Below are 25,173 nucleotides of genomic sequence, written 5' to 3' on the forward strand. Positions count from 1 at the left end.
GAGAGCTAGTTTGGGTGTTCAATCCCCAAAGCAAGAAGGGGAGATGCCCTAAACTGGACAGTCCTTGGGTGGGCCCCTGTCGAGTTCTGGAGAGGCTGGGTGAGGTGGTGTACCGGTTGCACCTACCACCTAAAGGAAGCAGGGTGGCACTGCACAGAGACAGACTGGCTCCGTACAAAGGGGGTGCCTCCCCACTGGCCCAGGGGGGTCCCGTTACCCCTCGCTGCCGCCCTGCCGCCTCAAAGCCCACCCCCCCGGCGACACCGGCGGGGCCTCGGTCGGACGCCTTTACCCCAGCTGGCGGGGATAACCGGCCCTCCCCTGTATCCGATACCCTTTGCCCCCCGCCCCCCCACCCCCTCCCAGGTGCTGAAGACCCCGTTCCCTTTGTACCGGAGGCCCGGGGAGGGGGTTCTCGACGGCCCAGGGGGCCACCAGGGCACTTAACAGACTTTGTTTGCTATCGGTAGGATGAGTTTAGTAATTTTGTTCAGCGTTGTGCCTGTTGTTATGTGGGGGGGCACGTCATGATAAAGAGAAGTTACGTTTATTCTGGGGGCTGTTTTTTTCTGTGATTCCTCGGGGCGAGGAACTTTGTGAAGGGGGGGTAATGTAGCGTCACAGGGTTTGGGAGGAAGGGGCGGGCCTTCTGAGTGGGGGGTCCCGGGGGTTTCCTTCCGTGTGGGTGTGTCCGGTTGTTTTAGTGTTCCGGTTGAGCTGCGCCTGTCTGCCCCTTTTGAGGAATCTAATAAAGCTCCTATGGACTTTCTTCGCTCACTACCTCGCCTGTGGTTATTACAACCACATGAATTTTAAACTTCAAATGTCTCAGTTTGTGGCCAAATAATATGGCCTTATACACACATGGAATAGCGCTTTCTTCCACAACTTCAGAAATACTAAGTCCTCAAATAAATTTCGGCAAAGAAAACTTAACACACATATGATATGCGGTAACTGTGGTTTTATTTAATGATATACGCAATACATTAACAAACATTGTTTCTTACAAGTATTGTATGCATTACCGTTATCGACTTGTGTTCCTAATATGCATGTGTCCCCCCGTTTACAAACATTGCCATGGACTGTATTATGCGTTACGGGTTTAGTTTGCGTGTGTTTAAACAGATGGACGCACACACGCGCCCGCATTCATTAATTATTTTACACATACACACACTCGCCCGCATTCATTCATTCACTTTAACACTCACTCGCGGTAAAACAATGTTTTCTCACGATCAAATACTCATCAATCCTAAAAGTTATGGGCTTGTACACGATTTCTGTGTTAAGAAAATATGTTTGCTGTATGGCTAATTTAGCGACGCGTGACTGTGGAGGGAAAAGAATGCTCCGCGCCAGTTGCAAACTAGCAACGACACATGCGTCGGTGTAGAAAGTAAATTGAGCTGGATGCAAGATAGGGCCCTATATCTTGCACTGCAATCACGGACAAACACAGGGCATCATGAGGAAAGCCAATAATTTAATCCTATTATATTTTGGAGGACAACTGCAGCCGGCGGGCAAAACATCTGGCCAGGCTTTAGAATGCATGCCTGATAAATGAGCAACTCTACATCTGCCTCTATTGACTCCTAGTATCGGCCTGCATCAAGTCAACCCTAGATGCTGCCATTAAGGGTGACGTGTTGATTTGCCTGACCTACATTACATTGTTTAGGACCTTCTGGTATTTTGATTGTATGATTTGATAGTAGTGTAACGTGTTACTGGCTGTGGATACAAGTGTCTGCTGAATGCACAAGATTAGATGGACATATTTCTATTCCAATCAATTCCCTCACTGTCACATCCTGCGGTTTCCCTCTGCCATGGCAACTCCTTGTACTTACAAATCCTACCGTCTCCATGTACGATTACCTCCCCTTTCCACATTTGTTGTGGGCTGCAAATACTTTGCCGTCTCGAACAATGGCAAGTCCCCTAGTCTTGGTTATTCTTGATAGCAAACCAGGACCCTTGGATGTTTTTTGAGAAAAATCATGTACATTACAGTCGATGCTGCCTGTGTGTAAGAATGCAACAATCTTCCCATGATTAAACCAAATCAAATAATTTGCCTTCAAATGTAGGAATAAATTGTTAGTATTCATGAACATATTTATCCCGACCATAGAGCTTCAAGAGCCTTTCTGTAGAATGTAAACGGGTTTTAACTACTTTCAGTGAACAAAACTTTTGGACATTTGGGGGATTTTGTATGAATGTAAAAGTTTGTTAGACCTCGAAATACCAACTACTCTTCCAGGCAACAAAAGGACAGACATTTGGATCCGTAAGATATCTTTAAATGCCTCTTGCGACAGCGGAAAGTAGGTTAAAGGAGTGACCTCACATCTACTTGGTCTATAGCGCTAGTCCGAAGCCTGACCCATCACCAGCATTAACCTACCTGTCCCGGTTACAAAACCTTTACATAGCTTAAAATTAGGCTTGCTTTGAATGGTGTTTTTATCTTTGAATTGGTTGGAAGCGTGTCTACCTGTGCCTTCCCAGGATGCAAATACCCACAAAATGAGTGTCACCTGTGCTTGTCCTAATGTCCTATATTGATGCCCCTGTCAAAAGGCTTAATTTTTGCGCACCTATATGGCACAATGCAATGCAGAGTGTTGGCTGTAGTGTAGATAGCACTTTCACCATTATGACACCATTGGTCAAATAGTTATACAAAAAGCATTCAGCTTCTACAGCGTGGTGTTTTAGTGTATACAACAAAAATATTTTAGAATTATGTCATATAGAATGATGAAAGAATGACACTCGTTTGCCCATGGGTTAGACTCTGTTGGACCCGTAGATGTCAAGCAAAGGACTCATTACATAGTACTGCCACATCAATCCTGGAAACAATGTGGAGGATTCTTCCCACTGCTATAACATTATGTATGACATTTAGGGTGCCCACACATGGACTTACTGGTCACTGTTGAGAACATCACTGTATCTCCTTCTCCAACTGCCAAAAACCTTGGTGTAGTGTTGGACAATCAGTAATGCTGCACCGCAAACATCACTACGGTGGCCCGATCCTGCAGATTTGCACTTTACAACATCCGCAGGATCCGGCCCTTCCTCACAAGGGAAGCAGCTCAGCTTCTAGTCCAATCACTGGTCATCTCCCGCCTCGACTACTGCAACTCGCTCCTGGCTGGACTCCCTGCCTCTGCGATTAAACCCTTGCAGCGCATCCAGAATGCGGCAGCGCGCCTCGTGTTCAACCTACCAAAGTTCTCACATGTAACCCCCCTCTTCCGAGACCTCCACTGGCTCCCTGTAATAGCTCGCATCAGATTCAAGATGATGGTACTGGCATACAAGGCAGTCGATGGAACTGCCCCTGCCTACCTCCAAGCATTAGTAAAGCCACACACCCCAGCTCAATCCCTCCGCTCAACTACCTCAGCTGGACGTCTGGTACCGCCATCGCTAAGAGCAAGCAAAGGTCGATCAGCGAAGTCACAACTTTTCTCTGTTTTGGGACCTCAGTGGTGGAACGAGCTCCCTACCGATGTCAGGATCGCAGAGTCGCTCACCAGCTTCCGCACAAGACTCAACTCACCTGTTCAGAGTTCACCTCGACTCTGCATAGAAACCAATGCACAGCCACCATTGAATGTTGTACGTCCTGGCACTTGTACATTGCACTTATTCAAGGTACTTAATTCTACAGTAGCTGCTATCTTTGGTTTACACGGGGAATGGGCTAGCCTAGCGATTGTAATACTTGCACTTGGTTCTATGAACATCTTTACTGTACCGACAGCGATATATTGTTTCACTTCTTATGACAAATGTACTTATTGTAACAAATGCACTTATTGTAAGTCGCTTTGGATAAAAGCGTCTGCTAAATGCCCTAAATGTAAATGTAAATGACATGACATTGTTTTAGAATTTTTTAAAGGGAGCCATAACATGTTTTAATCATAGAAGTTTAAACAAAACAAGTAAATTAGTTATTTTCCCTTACCGGCCCCACAAGAGGCACTGCACTCAGTCCACGACCCAAATTTCCAGAAGAAGTCGGACATGACAGTGGTGTTGTCGTCTGAGTACTCCTGTCTGATTGTGTACTCGTAGCGCACCCCCGGGTTGGTCTCCTGGAACAGCAGCTGGACAAGATAACATCCCCGGTCAACAACAGGTGTGTATATTGAGGCTACAAACACACTATATCACACATCACTTAAATCACCTTCTAAATCAAGTGGTACTCTTGCAAAGTTACACTTTGCAACTAGTGGCCCTATTCTTCTCTATGGAGACCATATTTTTAAAAGATCACTTTAAATAAAATGATCAACACTTTAAAATGTTGAATAGACCAAATACAGGTGTCCAGCTAGCTAGTTCCCCTAATATAATACTAAAGTAGGATTTCATTCTTTCAAGAGATACAGCATTGATATCCCCATTGTTACAAAAGCAGGAAGGCCAACTACATATTTATAATATACAAACATATTCAGGCTTCACTGCAGCACAGGGAATAATTATTTATTGCACATTAAGGGGAATGTTCTATTTATATACTTCAAAATGTACTTTGAATGTGTGTGTTAATACAAATACATAATTGTATTTAAATGTTTACTTGAGTGATATGTGACAGACGTTCCTTGTCGTTCTGTATTTTGCAATTTCACAAAACAAAATGTGCACAAGGCCATTTTTCCCTGCCCCTCTTTATACATTGTATTCAAATGTGTGTGTGTGTGTATCATATTTGCTGTCCATACAAATAGCTATTTAGCCCTGGAATTTGAATGAACATCTTGTTAGTATTCATATCATGTAACCATAAGATCAAGGATTGTTCAGGTGGTATAAAACCACCAACAAAGCAATAAGTTAGTGAGTCTATGGGCAACATCATGTCTGTCTAACCTCTGAACATACATTTGAGAGAATGAATGGTGAGGGAGATAAAGACGGTTTTATGTTCTACCATACTTCTACTATAGACCTCTGAAGAATAAGTCCCGCCTCCGAGGCTCTTGGTTCCATGTTTAAATGTCTATGGAAAATAACATGGGGGTTTTGAATGATCGTATGTGACAAACTCTGTAGGTGGCGAATAAGTAAAAGCTGCTCAGGTTTAGAACTGCACACCTTTTCCATCTAGATTCCACTTGGGTTTTGGATTGTCGGTGCCGTTAAAGTAGTTGTTTGTTAGGGAAGCGGGAGTTGCTCGCAACCATTCACAACCTAACATGATTGTCATTTCACGCGTGGATGGACGAGCAGCGTTGGTGCCACCTCCTCCGTAGGCGGGCTCTGGTGCCATTTCGGTGAAGACAAACTATGAAACATTGCCGTTGCTATGCAACCTTGACTGGGCGAGTCGTAACGTCCGTTACGCCTGATTTCCACTGGGGACGTAAGCGCCGCGGTCACCGCTGCTGATCGTTGCCACTCTAATCAATGAAACCATTTCCACCGGGCGCGCTGCGACTCGTCTCAACAGCGTCCCAGGAGCGGCGCGCCGTGCCGCAGCGCTATCATTCCGTAGCACTTCTATTTTTGACGCGAGCCGTTGCTGAACCGCGTCAATTTCAACAGAGCCGATCGAGCCGGGCAGGAAGTGAAAGAGTAAAAGCCATGGAGCATCCGGACAATTTCACAATAGAACACAATACTCAGCTCATGTAGCCTATCACAACTTCACATCAACATTACGTCATGACCGGTGGTACCAGGTCAGCAGTCAATCAAAGGGTCTCAGAGGGTCGGTAACATGGACGACGATGAAATAAATCATTCTTTTTTATAAGGACAATGTCAGAAAGGACAAAGCCTGGCATTTAATTGCAGTAGTTTTGGGAGTGGAAGGCGAGTACATTAGGTTTAGGATTATCGCGTGAATACGGCTGGCTCGCAAGGCAGCGCTACGCTGCCGTTACGAGCCCGGTGGAAATTGACGCAGGGCAGAGGTCGTAGCCCTTCCGCAGCGCGTACGTATTTCCACCGGGGACGGTGGAAATCAGGCGTCGGCGCAGATCCGCGTTAGCGTAATCCGTCTTCATAATAGCTAACTACTTTAACGGCACCGATAATCCAAAACCCAAGTGGAATCTAGATGGGAAAAGTGTAGTTCAAAACCTGAACAGCTTTTACTTCTTCGCCACCTACAGAATTTGTCACGAACTATCATTCAAAACCCCATGTTATTCTCCATAGACATTTAAACATGGAACCAAGAGCCTTGGAGGCTGGATTTATTCTTCAGAGGCAACAGTGACAAAATATTTTACTACCAGCAGTGACCACCACCATCTTCCACAATATAATTCAAGTAGTTTTCCAGCAACAGCCGTTGGCAGTAAATGCCAAGTTATGATTAACATGACTGTCACAGTCTGGCTCAATGTACTTTAATAGCCATTCTCCTCCTATCTGCTTGCTTCACGGATCCTGCCATGCCCATCTGCCATCTGCAATCACTTCATTCCCCTCACCTGAGTTTCTTTTTCCTCTTTCCACCTGCACCTCCTTCCATAATCAGTCTCTCCCCATATGCTAACTTCCTTTGATCCCTTGTTGGATCATTATAATAAAACTAAGTGTTGTCCCTTTAGGCAAGGTTGGTGTGGTGTGAAATTGAATTTGTATTTCTAACATTGGTTACAGTGACACCACTGGGCGAGAGAAAAATACATCCTGAAAAGAAAATGGACTCCTACATCTACATTAATGGTAATATTTCATTCCTGTGGACATTACCATGAATACTATTGATATGCCCAGAATTGATTAATCATGTAATACAAGTTATTGCTCCATTTCAAAACATATTTTGCAAATAATGGAATTGGATGTTAGCGTTTTATGAGCCTATCTCTTGGTGACTTTTTACATTCTGCTGTGTGTAAAATATTGCAGATCCTGCTAACAGCATCATCCTAGTAATGAGTGTGACTTTTTTTTTCATGACCATCCCCTACAACAGAATGTTAGCGTGCATTGAACATCTGGTTGGGATTGTTGTGTGACTCTAAGCCATAAATCCTGGGAACCACTGATATAATTCATTATGCTACCACCCTGCTGCCATCGACATTATCTGAGATTTAATCATTGCTAAGTTAGCGCACTGTGTTCTAGTTTTTATAACACGTATTATTATATTGGGTTAATACTTACATAAGTGCATTGATGTGTTATCAGCTCATGGTTCTAGGGTTAGGGTTAGCAGTAGGAACCTGTCCCCCTGTTCTCATCAAATCAAGTCCTTTATATTTTTAAAGCCCTTATTCACAGCTAGTCTAAAAGGGCTTTACGGGCAATATATGTATGAAACCCCCTTACCCTCCACCCCCAAAGTGAAAAAAATATGCATAATTAAAGGAGGAAATCTTAAAGAGGAATGCAGAGTGGAGTATTCCTCTCTCCGGGGATGCTAAGGAGTGCAATAGGGTCCATAATTGACATAGTAACAAGCAAACATAACTTCAATAGTATTGTCCATGGTGCCGACCCCCTGGTTTGATGCCCAGGCATCTAGAGCTAATAAACAAAGAATCTTTCCTTCTGCTCGATAAAGGCTAGATTTGGTACTTTATTTATTTAATCCTAAAATATAAATTGCCACTAAATTGTCAACATGTGTGCAGAACATGCTTAAGACATGTGCAAGATATACGCCAAAAAACCTCTTAGATCTAATCCGAATATTGTGTAACGCCCTATGAACAGAGAGTTTATAAAGTTAAAGCTGTATCAATAAAATGTAGGACACAGCCGAAATCGCTACCTATTACAATAGAACATTTTCACAGAGGCAACATCATAGGATAAACACTGATATCCTTCATAGCATTATTTATAGCTTTTCCCATTATTTTTACCAGGGTATGGGTAGCAGATTAGTCAATATTAGTCTACTACCAATGCCCTGGTACATAAAAGGAGCCAACATGTAATTAGCATTATGAGTGACGTCTGTGTTGTCTATGTAAACAGTTTTCAAAGGATCTTGAACCCCTGCCTGACCTGAACCCCCCCCCCCCGTGAAGAAAGTCCCACCTGGATCCACAGTGGCTCCTTTGTGGGACCAGGGGAGGTCAGGTTCTCCAGGTGACCGGTTCTTTCGTACGTGAACACGGTTCCGGCTGCCTTGTATTCTCCATTCCACTGGATGGTCCAGCCACCGTTGAGGAAGTACGTGTCGGGTTTGTCGCTCCGAAGAGCCAAGAAATTCCCTGCTGCAGCCATCTCCTCCACTCTGATGTCCCGCGCTCCCTCTGGGATCAGCCCGATGTCTACATAGCCTGGCAAGGTCCACAGAGGAAAATTTCACTAAGTTACAGCATCAGAACCCTCCTTCCTACATCCTGGTACAAATATAAAAACCTCTCACCAAAATTGTTTCTCTCTGTGATCCAGTTATACAAAGACACAAGGACACAGTGATGGAAACATGTCCTTCTTTGTTTGTATCTAAATACAGTCTGATGAATTTCAAAGTGGCCTGAATACCAGGGCTTATTATACAAATTTGTATTGGCCTACTGAAGGAATTATGGTTGTCAAACGTTTTCACACAACCTACTTTTCATTTAGACTAAATCAAACTAAATGAAGGTGTCCAAAACTGAACCCAATTGGACAAAGCTGCCGTCGGTCCATAAATAAACTGAAATCGCTCATGAAAAAACATGTTGGTTGTGGACCAACAATACATTGACGTACCCAGGCCTTCGCTCTTCTCAAAGGTTTTGGTCACTGTTTTGCAGGTCGATCCGTCCCCCTGGCACACGCCACATCGGTCCTCCAACGCATTAGAATCAATGACAAAGTCACAGCCCACGTTCTGGAACACACATGCAGTAAAACCATCAATGCAAAGCAAAGAAAGTAATTTGTGGAAAAAGACGACATGAGTGTCGATATATACATATGTATGTTTCAATATTTATTGGTACATTTACTGGTAACTATGGAATGCTTTAATTAAATTCAGTCTAGAAGTGATGAAATGATTCTAGTCACTAATGGTAATTAGTCATTTAAAAAGAAACATGGGGATCCAGGGGCATCTCAAAATAAAGTAGCCTAGTCCTTCTAGAAAGAGAATAAACTGTTTAAAAACATAACCAGACTGTTTACCTCCTCAAGTTAATTAACCTATGCTATCCCCAGTCAGATCTCTCTCTCTCTCTCTCTCTCTCTCTCTCTCTCTCTCTCTCTCTCTCTCTCTCTCTCTCTCTCTCTCTCTCTCTCTCTCTCTCTCTCTCTCTCTCTCTCTCTCTCTCTCTCTCTCTCTGAAATAACTTGAATGGAACTTTAGATGTTAGGGATAAGCAGCGCGGAGTAAGAGTCAACATTTGGAAATCTTTTTTTTTTAATCTGTCCTAAAAAAGGTAAGCCTCAACATAAATATTTATTTACCCCATTAGCCCACAAACCACTTCATTATTATGATTGTTGGTTTGTATTAATTGTGTCTTACTCAACAATGGATGAAGCACCCTCTGACATTTTGACTGTAGATAACCCTTAAGGACATACTGTCCATCATGGTGATACGATCCCATCGCTAATAGCCAGTGATAAGTTAGTCAATGGCTAATCTCGGCTCCAGCTGTCCTAGTGTCCAAGTTTTAGCAGAACCTCTGGGAAGAGACAGCACAAAGCCTGGGCCAGGTAGCAAAAATTATACTGAAGATTTTAACAGCGGCAAAGCTACACAGCATGAAAAAGTTTGACATTTTCATACCATTTAGTTTTTTGTTTGTTTGTTCAGATATACCAAATCCGCAATTACACTTTGAACCCCTTCATAATGATTTATCAAATTGTTTATCAGATAGAAGTTGTGTTCAACAAATAGGCTTAAAAAAATAATTTTGCTTTTTATTATATATATATATATATATCTTACTACTATAATAGCAGGCCTGTCGCACCAGTTACTCAAGTTGGTCAGTGTGCATGTGCCAAGCAGCCTGCAGCTCACACACACACACACAGCACACACGAACGCATACATACATCGCAAGGTAAGACGTTATGTTTTTAAACATAACGGCTCCGCCATCGACATGCGCCCAGGTAAGAACACACGCACGCGCACACCAAACAGCGACACTCGCCCAGGTAAGACGTTATGTTTTTAAACATAACGGCTCCGCCATCGACACACACGCCCAGGTAAGAACACACACGCACACACCGCAGCGACACTCGCCCAGGTAAGACGTTAAGAAAATGATCGAGTTGGAGTGTTCCTGCCCCAAAGTGTGTTCGCACATGGCCAGCTCTACACTGCCTTTAGCAGAGGCAAGCGTGCCAGAGGTGTAAGGGTGTTTGTTGGAGACCACAAGGACGGCCTGACAGACAACATTGTGTATTCAGAACTGCTCTAATTGCACTGTGGCTGACGAAAAAGTGACACATATTACCCTGTGAACATTTTTGCAATACAATGTTACCAGTTCACTTCACTGTGTGGATGGGTCTTCTTATTTATTTTGTGCTTTTATCTCGCACTTTAATAGAGGAGTTGCTATAGATTACATTGTACATAAATTACAGAGCATAAAAAATAATTAACAGTATAATAAAATGTTCATAAATAAATAGAGTTCATAATAATAAAATGGGTTAAAATGTGTGCGGGTTAAAAGCATAAATATAATACGTTTAATAAAACTATTTACAGTTAAAAGATAAATTAATATAAAGGTCTTTAAGTTATCAAGTCTAAAATATTTGAGAATTCAGGATATAAAAGAGAGGAAGAAGCCGTGTTTATGTTTAACTTAACCTGTTGCCTGTCACACGTAAATCATTTAATTTCTGTTTTGTCTTTGGTTTTATTAAAACCTCACAAGCCAATCCGAATAAAGTCTCACCGTGTAACGGGCGGGACTAGTGCAGCAGGTTAGTGTGGGGAGTAGTGAGCACATGTAGAGAAAGAAACCTGACCTGACCTGAGAGCTAAGAGGAGGCATCGTAGTGTGGGAAGCAGTTAAGTTTTATCGTGAGGTCGACTACTCGTGGTCCTGATTTAAACTTCTTTGTGACCTGCAAAAGGTGAATACGATGTGTATGCCTCCATTGTGCTATATCTAACTGTTATAGTACCGAAGAATACTGGATGTGTAACGCGGTTAGCGACGTGCTAGTTAGCGGTAGCATTCTGTGCTAATATGCCCGCATGTCTTAGTTTTGTATTGTGACTTAAGTTAACGCAAAGCTAATGCTAGTTCGATATGAAATAGTGTTTGATATTGTGGCTCATCGGATAATATGCTTAAAGGAGCTGGACGTTGGAGAGAGAAGGGTTTCCAGCAGATGGCCCTGCTGTTTCTGTGTTTTCTTCCTTGTGACTTTCGCCACCGCCATTGCCCGCGTGTGTGTTTGGATTGCCACCGCCATTGCCATTATCTTCGTGAGAATATCATCCCCCAATCCCTTTCTGCCCCTACTAATTACACCCTTGATTTCGTGAGTACTGACCTACACATGCACGTGCTTTTATTTTGAGCTCAACGCTGAGTGAATCGGCCAGTACAGTTTTTAGGCCCCACCGCACACAAGCTTCAAATAACAGGCCTGCAACGGGTTAACCTCATTTAAAGTGTGTTGTTAATTTGATTGTGTGTGGTACATTGAGTTTGCATTGTTGTAAATTGGAGAATCCCGTGAATCTGATTTTATTTGTTTCTTTTCCTAAAAATACATTCAACTAGTATTTCATTTTGTGAATAAATATGTGAATGAATACTTTTACATTTAAAATACAGTCGTGGTGGTCATTTATTAAAATTATCTAACAGTAACATGAATCAAAGTTGTAGTTTCCTACAACGAGCCCAGGCCCAGTCTTATTGTATTAACCACTCTAGATTTATTATTTAACTACATGGGACAAGGGTTACATACATATGTGCGATGACAATCAATGGAGTCTGAATCAAACTCATTACCCACGAGAGGTTGAGCACGCGCGGACGCTCTAGTATATATATATATGACCTGTTGGTTATCTCTGACTATGTCATCATTATTTTTATTTCTGAAAAGGTACAAGCTGAATCTGAACTGAACCAGAGAAGTGAAAGACATTAAATAAATAGCACTCTTTGTGGAATTTGAAGCAACTTGAAGCAACCAGGACATCATCCACAAGGTTCCACTTCCTGTTGTTGCTCTGGGATTGTCTCTTTTTCTTGGCCTATATACGTTGGTATACAAGCTCTAATGGGAGATTTTCCTATGTTGACACCACAGTGATATTAAATATGAATGACGAAATATTCAAGAAAGACAAGGAAAAATATGAGGCATAGAAAGTTATATGGGGAACTGTCAGTGTTCTACCTTACAAACACCATTGATGCACATGTCTCGACTAGTGTTGGTTTCGGAGCACCGCGTCCCATCAGCTACAGCATCCAGCATTTTCTCTGAGAAATGCTCATTCAGTGGACGGCAGTGCAGTTCGCATGCATAGTCTGACAAACACAAAACAAAAAAAGTTTGGATACATAATGGCAAGTGCTGATGTCACAATATTAACCGATTAAAAAAATCCCAAAAAATGCAGTTCCTGAGTTAAAGTAAAATATATTCAATTTATGTTCTGATGCAAAGTAACTAACATTTTAACCAGTTAAAACATTTAACATTATATAACAGGCTAACCCTGTGTGTGTGTGAGCGAGCGCTGACCTCTGTTGTTTACCGCCACCCACTTGTGGAAGTTGCCCTTGTATGCCATGGTGTTAAAGTGCCCACACTGGAGGTCCCTGAAGCTGGGTAGTTCGCTGAAGCACGGCGTCTTGTTACACGTCCTGTACCTCCTCCGCTCACCAAGACAGTACCTACCTCCATACTTTGGCCTGAAACAAGAAAATAAACAAAGATTTGCTGTGTAAAGTGTGGATGTATGTACATATGTATGTACATATGTATGCATGGAAGTATGCTTTCTCTGCTGCAACTCGATAGTATTGGATTATTGAGTGAATTTAAAAAATAAATTCAAGCCCATTCAAAAATCCATCAATTCCACTGATGGTTTAGAAAATGCCTTGTGTATGGTGATGCATGGTGGGAAAAGGTTAATGCATGCTTTGCTTGCCAACACCCAGCACAGCAGTGCGACAAGTTGGCCTTTCCTAGCGGAGCTAAACAATAGGGCAGATTGTGGTGCAAGGTGGAACGTGTTAGACTAGTGTAAAGGGATTCACAGGATTATTTCCACACTGTAGCAAAAATAACAAACATGGTTTCAAGTTCCCCCAGTTCCTCTTTCCTTTTATTCCATCTTATAATAATAAATGTATTTGAGAAACACAGAGATGACCTATACCACAATTTACTCCCTCAATGCCCCTACAGAGCTCCTAATAAAAAGTGCTGCATCTGTATACAAGACCACACCAAACACAAGTATAAAAGCATCCGACTTTCGAATATAAAGGCCTATGACTTGATTGATGTGCGGTCAGCTCTTGTCTGCTCTTGTCTTAATCGTAACGTAGGTAGACCTGTCAACTCGGGAAATGAAAATCCAAGGCAGTGTTGTACATTAGTGACACCATAAATTCTCTTACGTCGTTGGGATTGCATTGTTAGTTGCAATTCATTACACCTTTAATGCCTGATAATTCATATTATTACAAATACAGAAAATGCAACACACCATTGGCATATGTAGGCCTATTGTATAGCCTAGGAAATAATATAAATAGCTCCCGACAAAAATGTCAACACAGTGCACGGTGTTAATGAAGTCTCCAAAGCAGCATATATGCCAAAGGACTCCCAGCGAGAACTTATGTCACATATAAACTGGTTATTAAGCTAGATTGATGGAGGAGTGTGGAAACGTACACTGGGTTATCACAGTCCCGGTGGGCACTCAGCACCCCTACCCCACAGGTCCGGGAACAGGACGTCCACCCGCTCCACGACGACCAGCCTCCGTTCACACCCTCTGGTCTGTGGCCGGCTGGTATACATTCTCCCCTGAAGCACCACTGTGGGGGGGGGAGCATAAATGACAGCTTACTGCACAATGCAATAATAATTACCCCAAAAACTTGAAACAGTTTGATAAATCATCATGCAGAAGTCATACAGAAGTGGTTTTCAAGAAATGTGCTAGATAGATAAAATTAATTAATATCATATATATACACACACACACACACATACAAACAATACATATTTTATCTTTTTTATTTTCTGACTTACTCATTAATATCAAACTAAAAGTAATTTAAAATGTTATCGTTAAAAAGGTTAATATCGGTGTTGTTTAGAAATGTTTGAATTAAACCCATCCTTAACTGAAATTCTTGCTTCACAATTTGTAGACTTGATTTAACAACTTCCAACAGAATCAATCTATGAAGATTCCATTAAACATCAACAAATAGCTTATAATAAATGGCGCTCTTTGTGGACCTTGAACCGTCTTGAACCAGGACATCATTGTTTTTATCCACAGGGTTCCATTTCTGGTTGTTACTCTGGGATGGTCTTTTTTGGATCTATATGCGTTAGTAAACAAGCACTATTTAGTCAATGAGCTGACTAACCTTGCCCTCGCCGCAGTTGGTTCCATCCACAGCACCATCCATTTTAGAATGACACGTACTCCCTACAGTACACCACAATGTACTGCACACATTCTGAAGAGGATAGACAAAAGATCCCGTCATACACAAAATAAATATGTTCTTTAATGAAAACAATTAAAAAATATATAGAAAAATGATTGATGATGATGTTGCTAGATCAGCGAGTAACATAGCTGATCTGGGCTTGAATTCTTAAGTATTTTTAAGCTACTTTATTCAGGGAGACTGCTACAACAAGTGGGACATCCCTTGAGTGCCGTTTGTATCTTAGGGTTTACTTTGATCTTCGAACGAAATATCGTTGGTCCAACTGCTGCCCATTAGGAACAGAACGTGGCAGGATGCAGAGGTCTCAGGTTTACTTATTGAATTCTTGGCTTATCAGTCGAAAAACTGCTACTTCACATTTGACTTGAAAGGGCAGTCAAACAATATTTGCACTGAACAGAAACTCTTTAACCTGAGTGTTTTATTATTTCTTTATTTATTTTTTAATATATATTTTTTATTATTATTGTATGCCCATCGTATGCCCACTTCTCACCTCATCAGTAGCACATCTTTGAATTCTGGCTCAAACCAGGGATTTCAGACATGTGACTCAGCGATAACTCCCTTCGTTAAATCCTTTTTATAGAGTCAAATATCCCTCAAGACAGGTTCACAATGCATGGAACCTGGCACAGATCTGCTCCGAGTGTTGATGAGGAGCGGTCTACGGAAGATTCACTGGAAGCCTTTTGCAGATACAATTTGATTATTTCCCACCGCTAGCGCTGGTCCCGAGACTTCGATAAGAACCAAAAGGTCAACTTGCAGAGCTATCAAGAGACAATTACTTGTTGTTTGGGACAATTGTCTCTGGCTATTGTTAGTGTTTGCCTGACATTTCTAGAAAATATATGGACTAGCATCTTGTTTTAGTAAGTGAACCATTTTTCCTAAATACTGATTCTTATCCTTGGCTGTATAACATTGACTTCCAAAATTCACTGGGTAAAAATAAAAAATGTAATTGTTTAGGACCACAGGAACATAACAATCTAAATGGAATTTTAAATCCTGTGAATTATGTCCTTGTTGGTATAGTTAGACACATCTATAACGTGACTATTGGAGTAATCATTTCAAAGATAAACCTAGCAATGCATTGGGAAGGTCACCTTGTCTGGACCGTGTTGATTGTAGCATTATGTTGTAAGTGAAAGCATTGCTGCTAGGACAACACACAGAGACACAGAGAAAAAAATGGAAAGAGGGAGAGAGAGAAGCGAGAGGGAGAAGCGAGAGAGACATAGCCAGCGATAGAGAGATGACAGAGAGAGAAGAGATGGACACAAAGGTGAGAAAAAAGTTAATATAAGAGAGGGATAGAGGGAGAAGAGATGGGTACAGAGGTGAGAGAAAAAACGAGACAAGATGGGTAGAGAAGAAAACACTCACGTAATTATTTATAATGGCAAATAGAATTGAAAGAAGAGATCAATGAAAATATATGCCCCTCTCTGATATTCCTTTGCCCACAAATTAGTTCAAAGCACAGTTGCTTAGCTTTCCCGCTTTCCCAGCATGATCCATCGGCTGGACAGTTGTAGAATATTAAGCTGCAGATAAAGCTGTAATGAGAAATCCAAAGAAATATGTTTTTGTTTTGTAAAACACCATGCCACCGACGCCTCTAACTGTGAGTGGTTGTCCATTAGAGCTGCTGTCAGAGTAATGCATGTTTATTCCCACGCATAGGGCACCTTCAGTGTTGTATCAGTGGCAGAGGCCAAAATGAACACCTGCACCGACCAATAACGGATAGATTTGACAGCTAAAAGATTCAGGGTGACATGTTCTATAGCATAAACATTTCCTGACCAGTAGATTCTTTCACTCTGGCAGCTGCAAAAGACAACATACTAAAAAGGAGGTCCAAACGGGTGGACTATGATGGTACAGGACCACCGACACATTTGCCTTTTTTCACCTGCCATAAGAAAATAAGTCCCATCTGCACACGGATATCTGATGAACTGAGAGAAGCTCATCTTCTCTCAGCTTCAGCCAGCGTCTTGAGTTAAGTGAAAACCCGCCTCATAATGATTGTGATTGGACAAGAGCTCATCTTATATATTCACTTGCAACCTCCCAACTGGCCCTCCTCTTTGTCCTTGTTTTAAGTTTCACACAAATGGAAGGTAGGATGCACGCTATTGTGTGTCACGAGGCTGTGGTTTTGGTATATGAAGGAGGCATATCCTACTACAGCGATATTTCATTTATGGCTATTTAAATGGAGAGATATGTCGAGAAACTCATCTGCTGCCATTTGATCATATTTCAGCATGACCCTCTGGCTCTAGGATCTGTGCATTTCCTGGATGCTCTGAATGGACTTGTGTGATCCAGTTTCCTCCAATATCCTGCCAATATACACTCCAGTATTCATCAGCAGTGCGATGAAATTCCTGATCTTTGTTCCCCTGATCTTTTCTATGTGAATTTCGTAGTAGCCACCCCAGAGACTATGCTGTTTGTGGTATCTGCATTGGCGTAACTTTGGTTTGAGAATTGGGGGGGACACAATAATCTGGGGGGTCTGAAAAAAAATTGTGATTTTTAAGTACCATTTCCTGCATTTCTACATACATTTAGGGACTACGGTAAACAATACAAAGTCTGGGAAATAATTAAGTTGGTCATCATGCTAAATTCTGCCAGAATAAATATGCATAATCAAAATGAATCAAACTTTTAATATAAAGAACATTTCTTTATTCATTCATCGTATGGACAGAGGTCAGTGAACAAAAGCTACTGATATAATCATTTTCCTCCTTTAAAGGTGATCTAACATTATCAGACCCTGAACAGAAAGACACAATTGGCAGAGTATCTCAAAACAAAAACATCTACAAGAAAAGCAAACGTTAACAAAATAACGAATCAGCGACCATGAACTGGAAATAGAAAGGCTAGAAAGACCACTTTTTAAAACTGTGGAAACCAAGAGAGGAACGTGTCTGTACACACTGCCACCTGGGCATTGAAACAGAAATACATTTCCTGTGTTCATGTTCCAAATATAAACACATAAGAGAGAGGTATTTCCAAAATTTTGAATATGTTTTTCCAGGATTCATGGCTTTAATAACAAAAAGCTTCATTTTTTGTTTGGAGATAAAAGTATAAATGTCTGCTCCTGCCACAATGACAGGCAAAAAGGACGAGATAAAAAGAACAAAGGAGAGAGAGACAGAAAAACAGAGAGACATTGGGGGAGCGACAGAGGCACACACACACACACACACACACACACACACACACCTGTTTTACAACCACTAATCAACCAACTCACATGTCCTTTCTTTCTTTTCATCCCCTCTCCAAAGAAATACATTAAATTGAACTGCTGTTGGTGTTTCATTTTTATGAAAAACCCTGCGAAGCCTCTTTATTCAGAGAGCAATTTTTCAAGTGCGCATGCGTGGTGGAACACGTCTGAGACTCTGAGTCCACAGTCGCCAAAATGTAGCCTACTGTAGAACCGCGTAGACAGGCTGTCTGTGTCCGCGGCAATTTTTTATATATTTATTTTTTTTATATATCAGGGCCTTACAATCAGCAGCTCAATTCATATTCTCAGCCAGAATCTGATGGCTGGCCAAACAGTAATAACCTTCTTTTTTATTATTTTTTTTTTTATGATTTTTGCTGTTCAAAAAGTGGGGTGGACACAAACAGGATTTTCAAAAGAGGAGGGGACATGTCCCCCCCGTCCCCAGTGGAAATTACGCCCATGGGTATCTGCATCCTCCATCCATATGCATCCCCAATCACGTTCAGGTTTGTCTGTCCGTAGATATATGTGGACACCTACCTGTTCCTTCAATCTTTTCAGTCTTCAATGTTCTCTGTAGTTAGCTTCCTACAATGGTTGAGGAAAAACCTCCTCTTAAATGAAATATTTAAAATAGGGTATCCAATGTGTGCCAATTCCAAACAGAAATGCATTGGTCAAATTTTGATGGTGGCTTTCTCCAATTGCTCAATATCAGAGGAGTAAGCACGAGCATAGCCAAGGGCCAACTACTGAACTTTGGCTCCAGACTCAAGAGTCCAGATGGCTAGTGGAGACTGCATGGATTAATACATTCCGATGATTGGGGTTACCCTGTTCCAAACAGTCGTACAGACCGCCATCACCAGCTCTTTAATCACCCAGAACGTATAAAGCTGGTGCATATGTAGGCCTAACTCAATATGGAGATTTGCATTAAGTCACAAAATGTACACTTTTTTTATAGCTATTTTATAATTATATTAATAGAAACCTCCTTCCTTTCATAGATAGCTTTTTTTTTGTTATAGTAATGCAATGGATTGATACGGTTATAACAAATTTCAGCACAAAGAACATTGAGGTGGCAAGAGAAGGAAGTCCAGTTGATAACACTGAAAGTTTTTACACTGCCAAATATGTCCGTCTTATCAGGTTTCTTGGTCAAGAAACCATTAGTCGTTGGTAATTAAATTAACTATATAGTATTTTTTTTTAGAGGATGCAACATATTTGCTTTGAAGAATGGACACTGCGGTTTTGTTCTCAACAATTTGTAATGATTATTTAGAAATTAAACTTGGCTGTTCTTTTAAGGGTGTCTTCCCAGAGCATGATAATTGAGCTGCTACTTACAGTGCCTTGCAAAAGTATTCACCCCCCTTTGCTTTTTACCTATTTTGTTACATGACAGCCTTTAGTTCAATATTTTTTTAATCTGAATTTTATGTGATGGCTCAGAAGACAATAGTCTAAGTTGGTGAAGTGAAATGAGAAAAATATATACATAAAGCTATTTTTAGAAATAAAAAACTGAAATTTGGCATGTGCATATGTATTCACCGCCTTTGTTATGACGCCCATAAAAAGCTCTGGTGCAACCAATTACCTTCAGAAGTCACATAATTAGTGAAATGATGTCTACCTGTGTGCAATCTAAGTGTCACATGATCTGTCAGTACATATACACACATTTTTTGAAAGGCCCCAGAGGCTGCAACACCTAAACAAGAGGCACCACTAACCAAACACTGCCATGAAGACCAAGGAACTCTCCAAACAAGTCAGGGACAATGTTGTTGAGAAGTACAAGTCAGGGTTAGGTTATAAAAAAATATCCAAATCTTTGATGATCCCCAGGAGCACCATCAAATCTATCATAACCAAATGGAAAGAACATGGCACAACAGCAAACCTGCCAAGAGACGGCCGCCCACCAAAACTCACGGACAGGGCAAGGAGGGCATTAATAAGAGAGGCAGCACAGAGACCTAAGGTAACCCTGGAGGAGCTGCAGAGTTCCACAGCAGAGACTGGAGTATCTGTACATAGGACGACAATAAGCCGTACGCTCCATTGAGTTGGGCTTTATGGCAGAGTGGCCAGAAGAAAGCCATTACTTTCAGCAAAAAACAAAATGGCACTTTTTGAGTTTGCGAAAAGCCATGTGGGAGACTCCCAAAATGTATGGAGGAAGGTGCTCTGGTCTGATGAGACTAAAATTGAACTTTTTGGCCATCAAAGAAAACGCTATGTCTGGCGCAAACCCAACACATCGCATCACCCAAAGAACACCATCCCCACAGTGAAACATGGTGGTGGCAGCATCATGCTGTGGGGATGTTTTTCAGCAGCCGGGACTGGGAAACTGGTCAGAGTTGAGGGAAAGATGGATGGTGCTAAATACAGGGATGTTCTTGAGCAAAACCTGTACCACTCTGTGCGTGATTTGAGGCTAGGACGGAGGTTCACCTTCCAGCAGGACAATGACCCCAAACACACTGCAAAAGCAACACTTGAGTGGTTTAAGGGGAAACATGTAAATGTGTTGGAATGGCCTAGTCAAAGCCCATACCTCAATCCAATAGAAAATCTGTGGTCAGACTTAAAGATTGCTGTTCACAAGCGCAAACCATCCAACTTGAAGGAACTGGAGCAGTTTTGCAAGGAGGAATGGGCAAAAATCCCAGTGGTAAGATGTGGCAAGCTCATAGAGACTTATCCAAAGCGACTTGGAGCTGTGATCGCCGCAAAAGGTGGCTCTACAAAGTATTGACTTTAGAGGGGTGAATAATTATGCACATTCACTTTTTCGGTCATTTTGTCCTATTTGTTGTTTGCTTCACAATAAAAAAAAAAAAAACATCTTCAAAGTTGTAGGCATGTTCTGTAAATTAAATTATGCAAATCCTCAAACAATCCATGTTAATTCCAGGTTGTGAGGCAACAAAACACGAAAAATGCCAAGGGGGGTGAATACTTTTGCAAGGCACTGTATATCAGACATTCGTATATGCTACACGTGAACCTCCTAAAATGGCGCAATATGATTGGTTCGCTATCTCGGGATGTTGGGCAATATCCCATGATTGACATCTCAAACTCAGGATATTGTTTTCCTAATGGGGAGCGCACATGACGGTCGGCTCGTCATGCTAATAAAAACAAATAAACTGCTAATAAAAACCAATAAAGGCTGGCAAAAAGTGTTATGTGGTTTATTTTTGGAGTTTTCACGTACAGTATATGCTAAAACAATTATTCACCTCAGGCTCCGTGAATAGTGGGGAATAGCCCCCTGCATAATTGTTAATTAACAGAGGGTTTTATTTTTTCAATAAAATTAGAAGAAATTATAGGGCATAAGCTGGGAAAAACGTAAAAAAAAATGTGGTCTTACGTCTACATCGTCGCAAAGCAGAGACTGCGGTCCGTACTGCAGGCGGCACTGGTGTGCAGCGCTGTACAGCAACCCCGGGAGCATGGGAGTCTGAGACAACTCGTTCCTGAGTGGTGGGTCGTCCAGGCACCAGCCCCAGCCGCGACTGTGAGAGACACACCGCTGAGAATACAGTCTCTCCAATTAACACACTAAACAAACACAAGTATTGATCTGAGGTTGTTTTCGCTAGACAAGCATTATTTGGAGTGGAGGGTCAAAGAAACCTGCATGCTTTTGGAATTTAAATGGTGGTTATCATCAATAAGACTTAAACATTATGCTGGACATCCCTGTTAAGGCTAGGGTCACTGTTTCGATCCTGTGCAGGCTATGTGTGGCGTTTTATTTATCCCTGTTACTGCTTTCTTCTGCCTGTCCTATATGTCTAGTTTGGAGTTCCCACTGTTTTTATGGGTCCCTGCTAACAAATGACTCGCTTTTGAACTGCCTGCTGAAGAGCCTGAACCGATTCTAACTGGTGCCCCATTTTCTGTTGTTTTTGTTGAGGTAGGGAGCTAGGCTAACCTATTGTTTCCTGTTGGACTATTTAAAAGATAATTTTATTTTGCGGTAAGTCCTGTTAAGTTGAATAAGCTTTGCTGTGCAGAGAAGTCCCCTCAGAGACATGTGAGGTGAGAATATGCATATATTCACTCAGCCTAGACACCCCAACGTTTACGCATTGATGAAGGTCAGTTTGATATGACGGCACCGCTGGCGAAAATCTGAAAGAAAGTACATGTAAAAAACCCTTGTGATAAAGGGGCTTTTGAGTAGACAGCCAATGGGAATAACAGTTACTTAGAGTAAACCTAGAATGTATGGTCAATTACAGAAGTTGACAGGGTTTGGACTTTAAACTTCTTAACCTGGGCACACTCTCAGGATAATGGGTAGGCCTATGTATGTAGAGCTATGCACGGTTTTTGAAAATCTCTGTACCGACTTCAGACTTTCTCGCTGAATATTAATTTGTGCAGAAACCTACGCAGAGTTATTCATGTTCCCCCCGTTGTGGCAATTATGTTGTCCCCGGCTCACTCTAACCAACATGATGCTTATTATTTCTTCCGTGTTCCAAAAAATCCATGGTTCAATTTTGAACCCAGTGTGTTTTATTTGAATAGGTTTTTATTCTAACCCATTTGTATATTTTTAACCTTTAGGTTTTGCAATCAAACTGTACAGCGTTTCCATTTTAATAATTTAGCATATGCCTATGTATGGCGCTTCATTTTTTAATTATACCGAATTGCAAAATGTGCCAAATGGTATTTCCAGACCATCTTTTACCAAAATCATTCAGAATCTACAGCTCACCTGGGACACATCTCTTCTTATCGTCCCTCATCCCTCTGACAGAGAGGATTTAATAGAGGTCCTCATAGAACCCTCCAGATAAATGGACTGGCAAGGTAAGCCCTTCAATTCTAAATACCACGCAATTAATCAGTTTCTGACCCTTTTTTTAAACTTGAGATTGAACCTCTGACATGGTTGATACATTTTATAAGGGCCCTCAAGTGATTTCTATCATTAGTGTGTGAGCATTACTGAACACAGCTATTACTTGATATTATTGGAGTCTCTTCTTTTTGAAACTTAAATTGTTGTTTTGGCTAAATGTATTTGTCCCAATGATGCAAAATCAATACGTGCAGAACTCCTTAAATGAATCTAAATCATTGATGAATTAAAACTTTAAGCTACGGTTGATTAAGTTGCATGGGCTCGAGTTGTAATACTGAACAACATTTGAGAGCTTTTGGGAATAAGGATGTGATTGAAGAGGGAATTATATCTTCTGTGGGTCTTTTAGTGTCTTTTAAGTCAACATTTAAACATGTTCATTTTCCATCAAAAGGTCCTCATAAGCCCTCGCCGACTTGCTTGACAGAAAAGGTTTAGATTTTTTGAGTGATCTAACTGGCTGGGGTTTTCGAGCGATCTGATTTGCCAGGGTTTTTGAGCAATCTGATTAGCTGGGTTTTGTTTTGGCTGGAGGTTTCAGGTTATGTGATTGGCTGGGTTTTCGAGTGTTGTGATTGGCTGGGGTTTTCAGGGGATCAGTCCGATCAGACAGATCGGCTGGGGTTTTCAAGAGATCGGACAGGCTGGTGGGTTTTCAGGAGATCGGACAGGCTGGTGGGTTTTCAGGAGATCGGATTGGCTCAGGTTTTCGAGCGATCGGACTGGCTTGGGTTTTCGAGTGGAGGCAGTTGAGGACACAGTGGAGGAGGCAGTGAAGAAGACACTGGAGGAGGCAGTGGTAAAGACACTGGAGGAAGCAGTGGTAAAGACACTGGAGGAGGCAGTGGTAAAGACACTGGAGGAGGCAGTGGTAAAGACACTGGAGGAAGCAGTGGTAAAGACACTGGAGGAGGCAGTGGTAAAGACACTGGAGGAGGCAGTGGTAAAGACACTGGAGGAGGCAGTGGTAAAGATACTGGAGGAGGCAGTGGTAAAGATACTGGAGGAGGCAGTGGAGAGGATAGTGGAGGAGGGAGTAGAGAAGATACATTGGAGGAGGCAGTGGTAAAGAGAGTGGAGGAGGCAGTAGAGAGGATAGTGGATGAGTACATAAAAAGGAGGCAGTGAAGAAAAAAGTAGGAAAAGGGAAAAAGCTTTTAGTGGAGCAGCCGCTTATAGGTGTACTTTTAAAAGTGCGTGGTGAACAAAGTCACCATTCATCTCACACACACACACACACACACACACACACACACACACACACACAGTTCTTTAAGACTATACTGAGGTCCAATTTCATTACCATTTGCATATATCCATTTTGTATGGTAATGTATAATAAATTATGAACATTATGTGATATTGATGGAAACTGTTTTTTAAGTTTCAATAATGATTGCGTTGGGTGAAGGGTCAACATGTTTTGCCCATTTTTTTTATCACTCCGCAACCACCACACGTAATCTCACTCCAAACTTTTTTGGAACACCTGCATTCGCCTTGCTTTAGCAAATAAAACGGCCTTATCTGTGGCAGGTATGCATATTTCAACAGGGAGGTATGTCTTGGCTGCCCTTAATTGAGCCTGATTGAGTCTGTATCTGTAAACCCTCTCTTTTGCGTGCCATGGTCGAAAAATTACACCTGTGGAACATACTAAATCCACTGAATTACACTTAAATGTAGGTATCAAAACTAAAGTTAAAACCACAAACAAAAGGAAGAGCCATTAGCAGTCATGTTCTTTGCTTTCCTTCAGTGGTGACTTCTCCAAACAAACAAGGAGAAGGCATGTTCTTCAGAGTGGCATGCAAAATAAATAAATAAAGACAATAGAAACATAGATTTGTAAGATAAATATTACATGCAAGCAACATTCTTTCCCTTCTTAAGACGGTAATTTGAAGGACATAGTTTTGATGTTGTTATGGGGTTGTATACAACAGGTTTGATTCCAGTGCAGTCCCAAGATAGCACTGACTCAAGAAACAAAACTGCACTAGGATGGCTATGGCTAAAATGTTCCAACACACACACTGCTTAGTTACCAATGTCAACCACATAAGACTGGACCATTGAAGTCCCTGTAACTGTGTGGAACATGAAGCCGACTTCTCTTTGGATCAAACAGCCTGCTAAAAATTGAGTCACATTTAAAAAGAATGATTCGTTATGGGGCTTTGACACTGACCATTCAACAGCAGCAATTAAAATGTTACCCATCAGTGGCCCAGGACTGCATTCATGATTAGAGGATAATGAGTGTACTGGCCTTTGTTGAGTGTAATGCTGTCATTCTTGAC

At 41.6% G+C, this 25,173-nt stretch overlaps 1 protein-coding gene across 1 annotated transcript in view; it reads right to left on the bottom strand.

Annotated features, from left to right (window-relative positions):
* adamts7 (a disintegrin-like and metallopeptidase (reprolysin type) with thrombospondin type 1 motif, 7) overlaps positions 1-25,173 on the bottom strand; it is a gene marked incomplete at its 3' end in the record, with an annotated part of 100,288 nt that overhangs the window by 34,133 nt on the left and 40,982 nt on the right. Inside the window, 8 exon segments of the mRNA XM_079736330.1 lie at positions 4,004-4,145; positions 8,059-8,303; positions 8,725-8,845; positions 12,361-12,494; positions 12,712-12,881; positions 13,879-14,024; positions 14,589-14,681; positions 21,359-21,503. Of these exon segments, the coding sequence (XP_079592456.1) occupies positions 4,004-4,145; positions 8,059-8,303; positions 8,725-8,845; positions 12,361-12,494; positions 12,712-12,881; positions 13,879-14,024; positions 14,589-14,681; positions 21,359-21,503 (1,196 nt within the window).

This window comes from Pollachius pollachius (genome assembly GCF_949987615.1).
Source record: "Pollachius pollachius genome assembly, chromosome: 5".
NCBI lineage: Eukaryota > Metazoa > Chordata > Actinopteri > Gadiformes > Gadidae > Pollachius > Pollachius pollachius.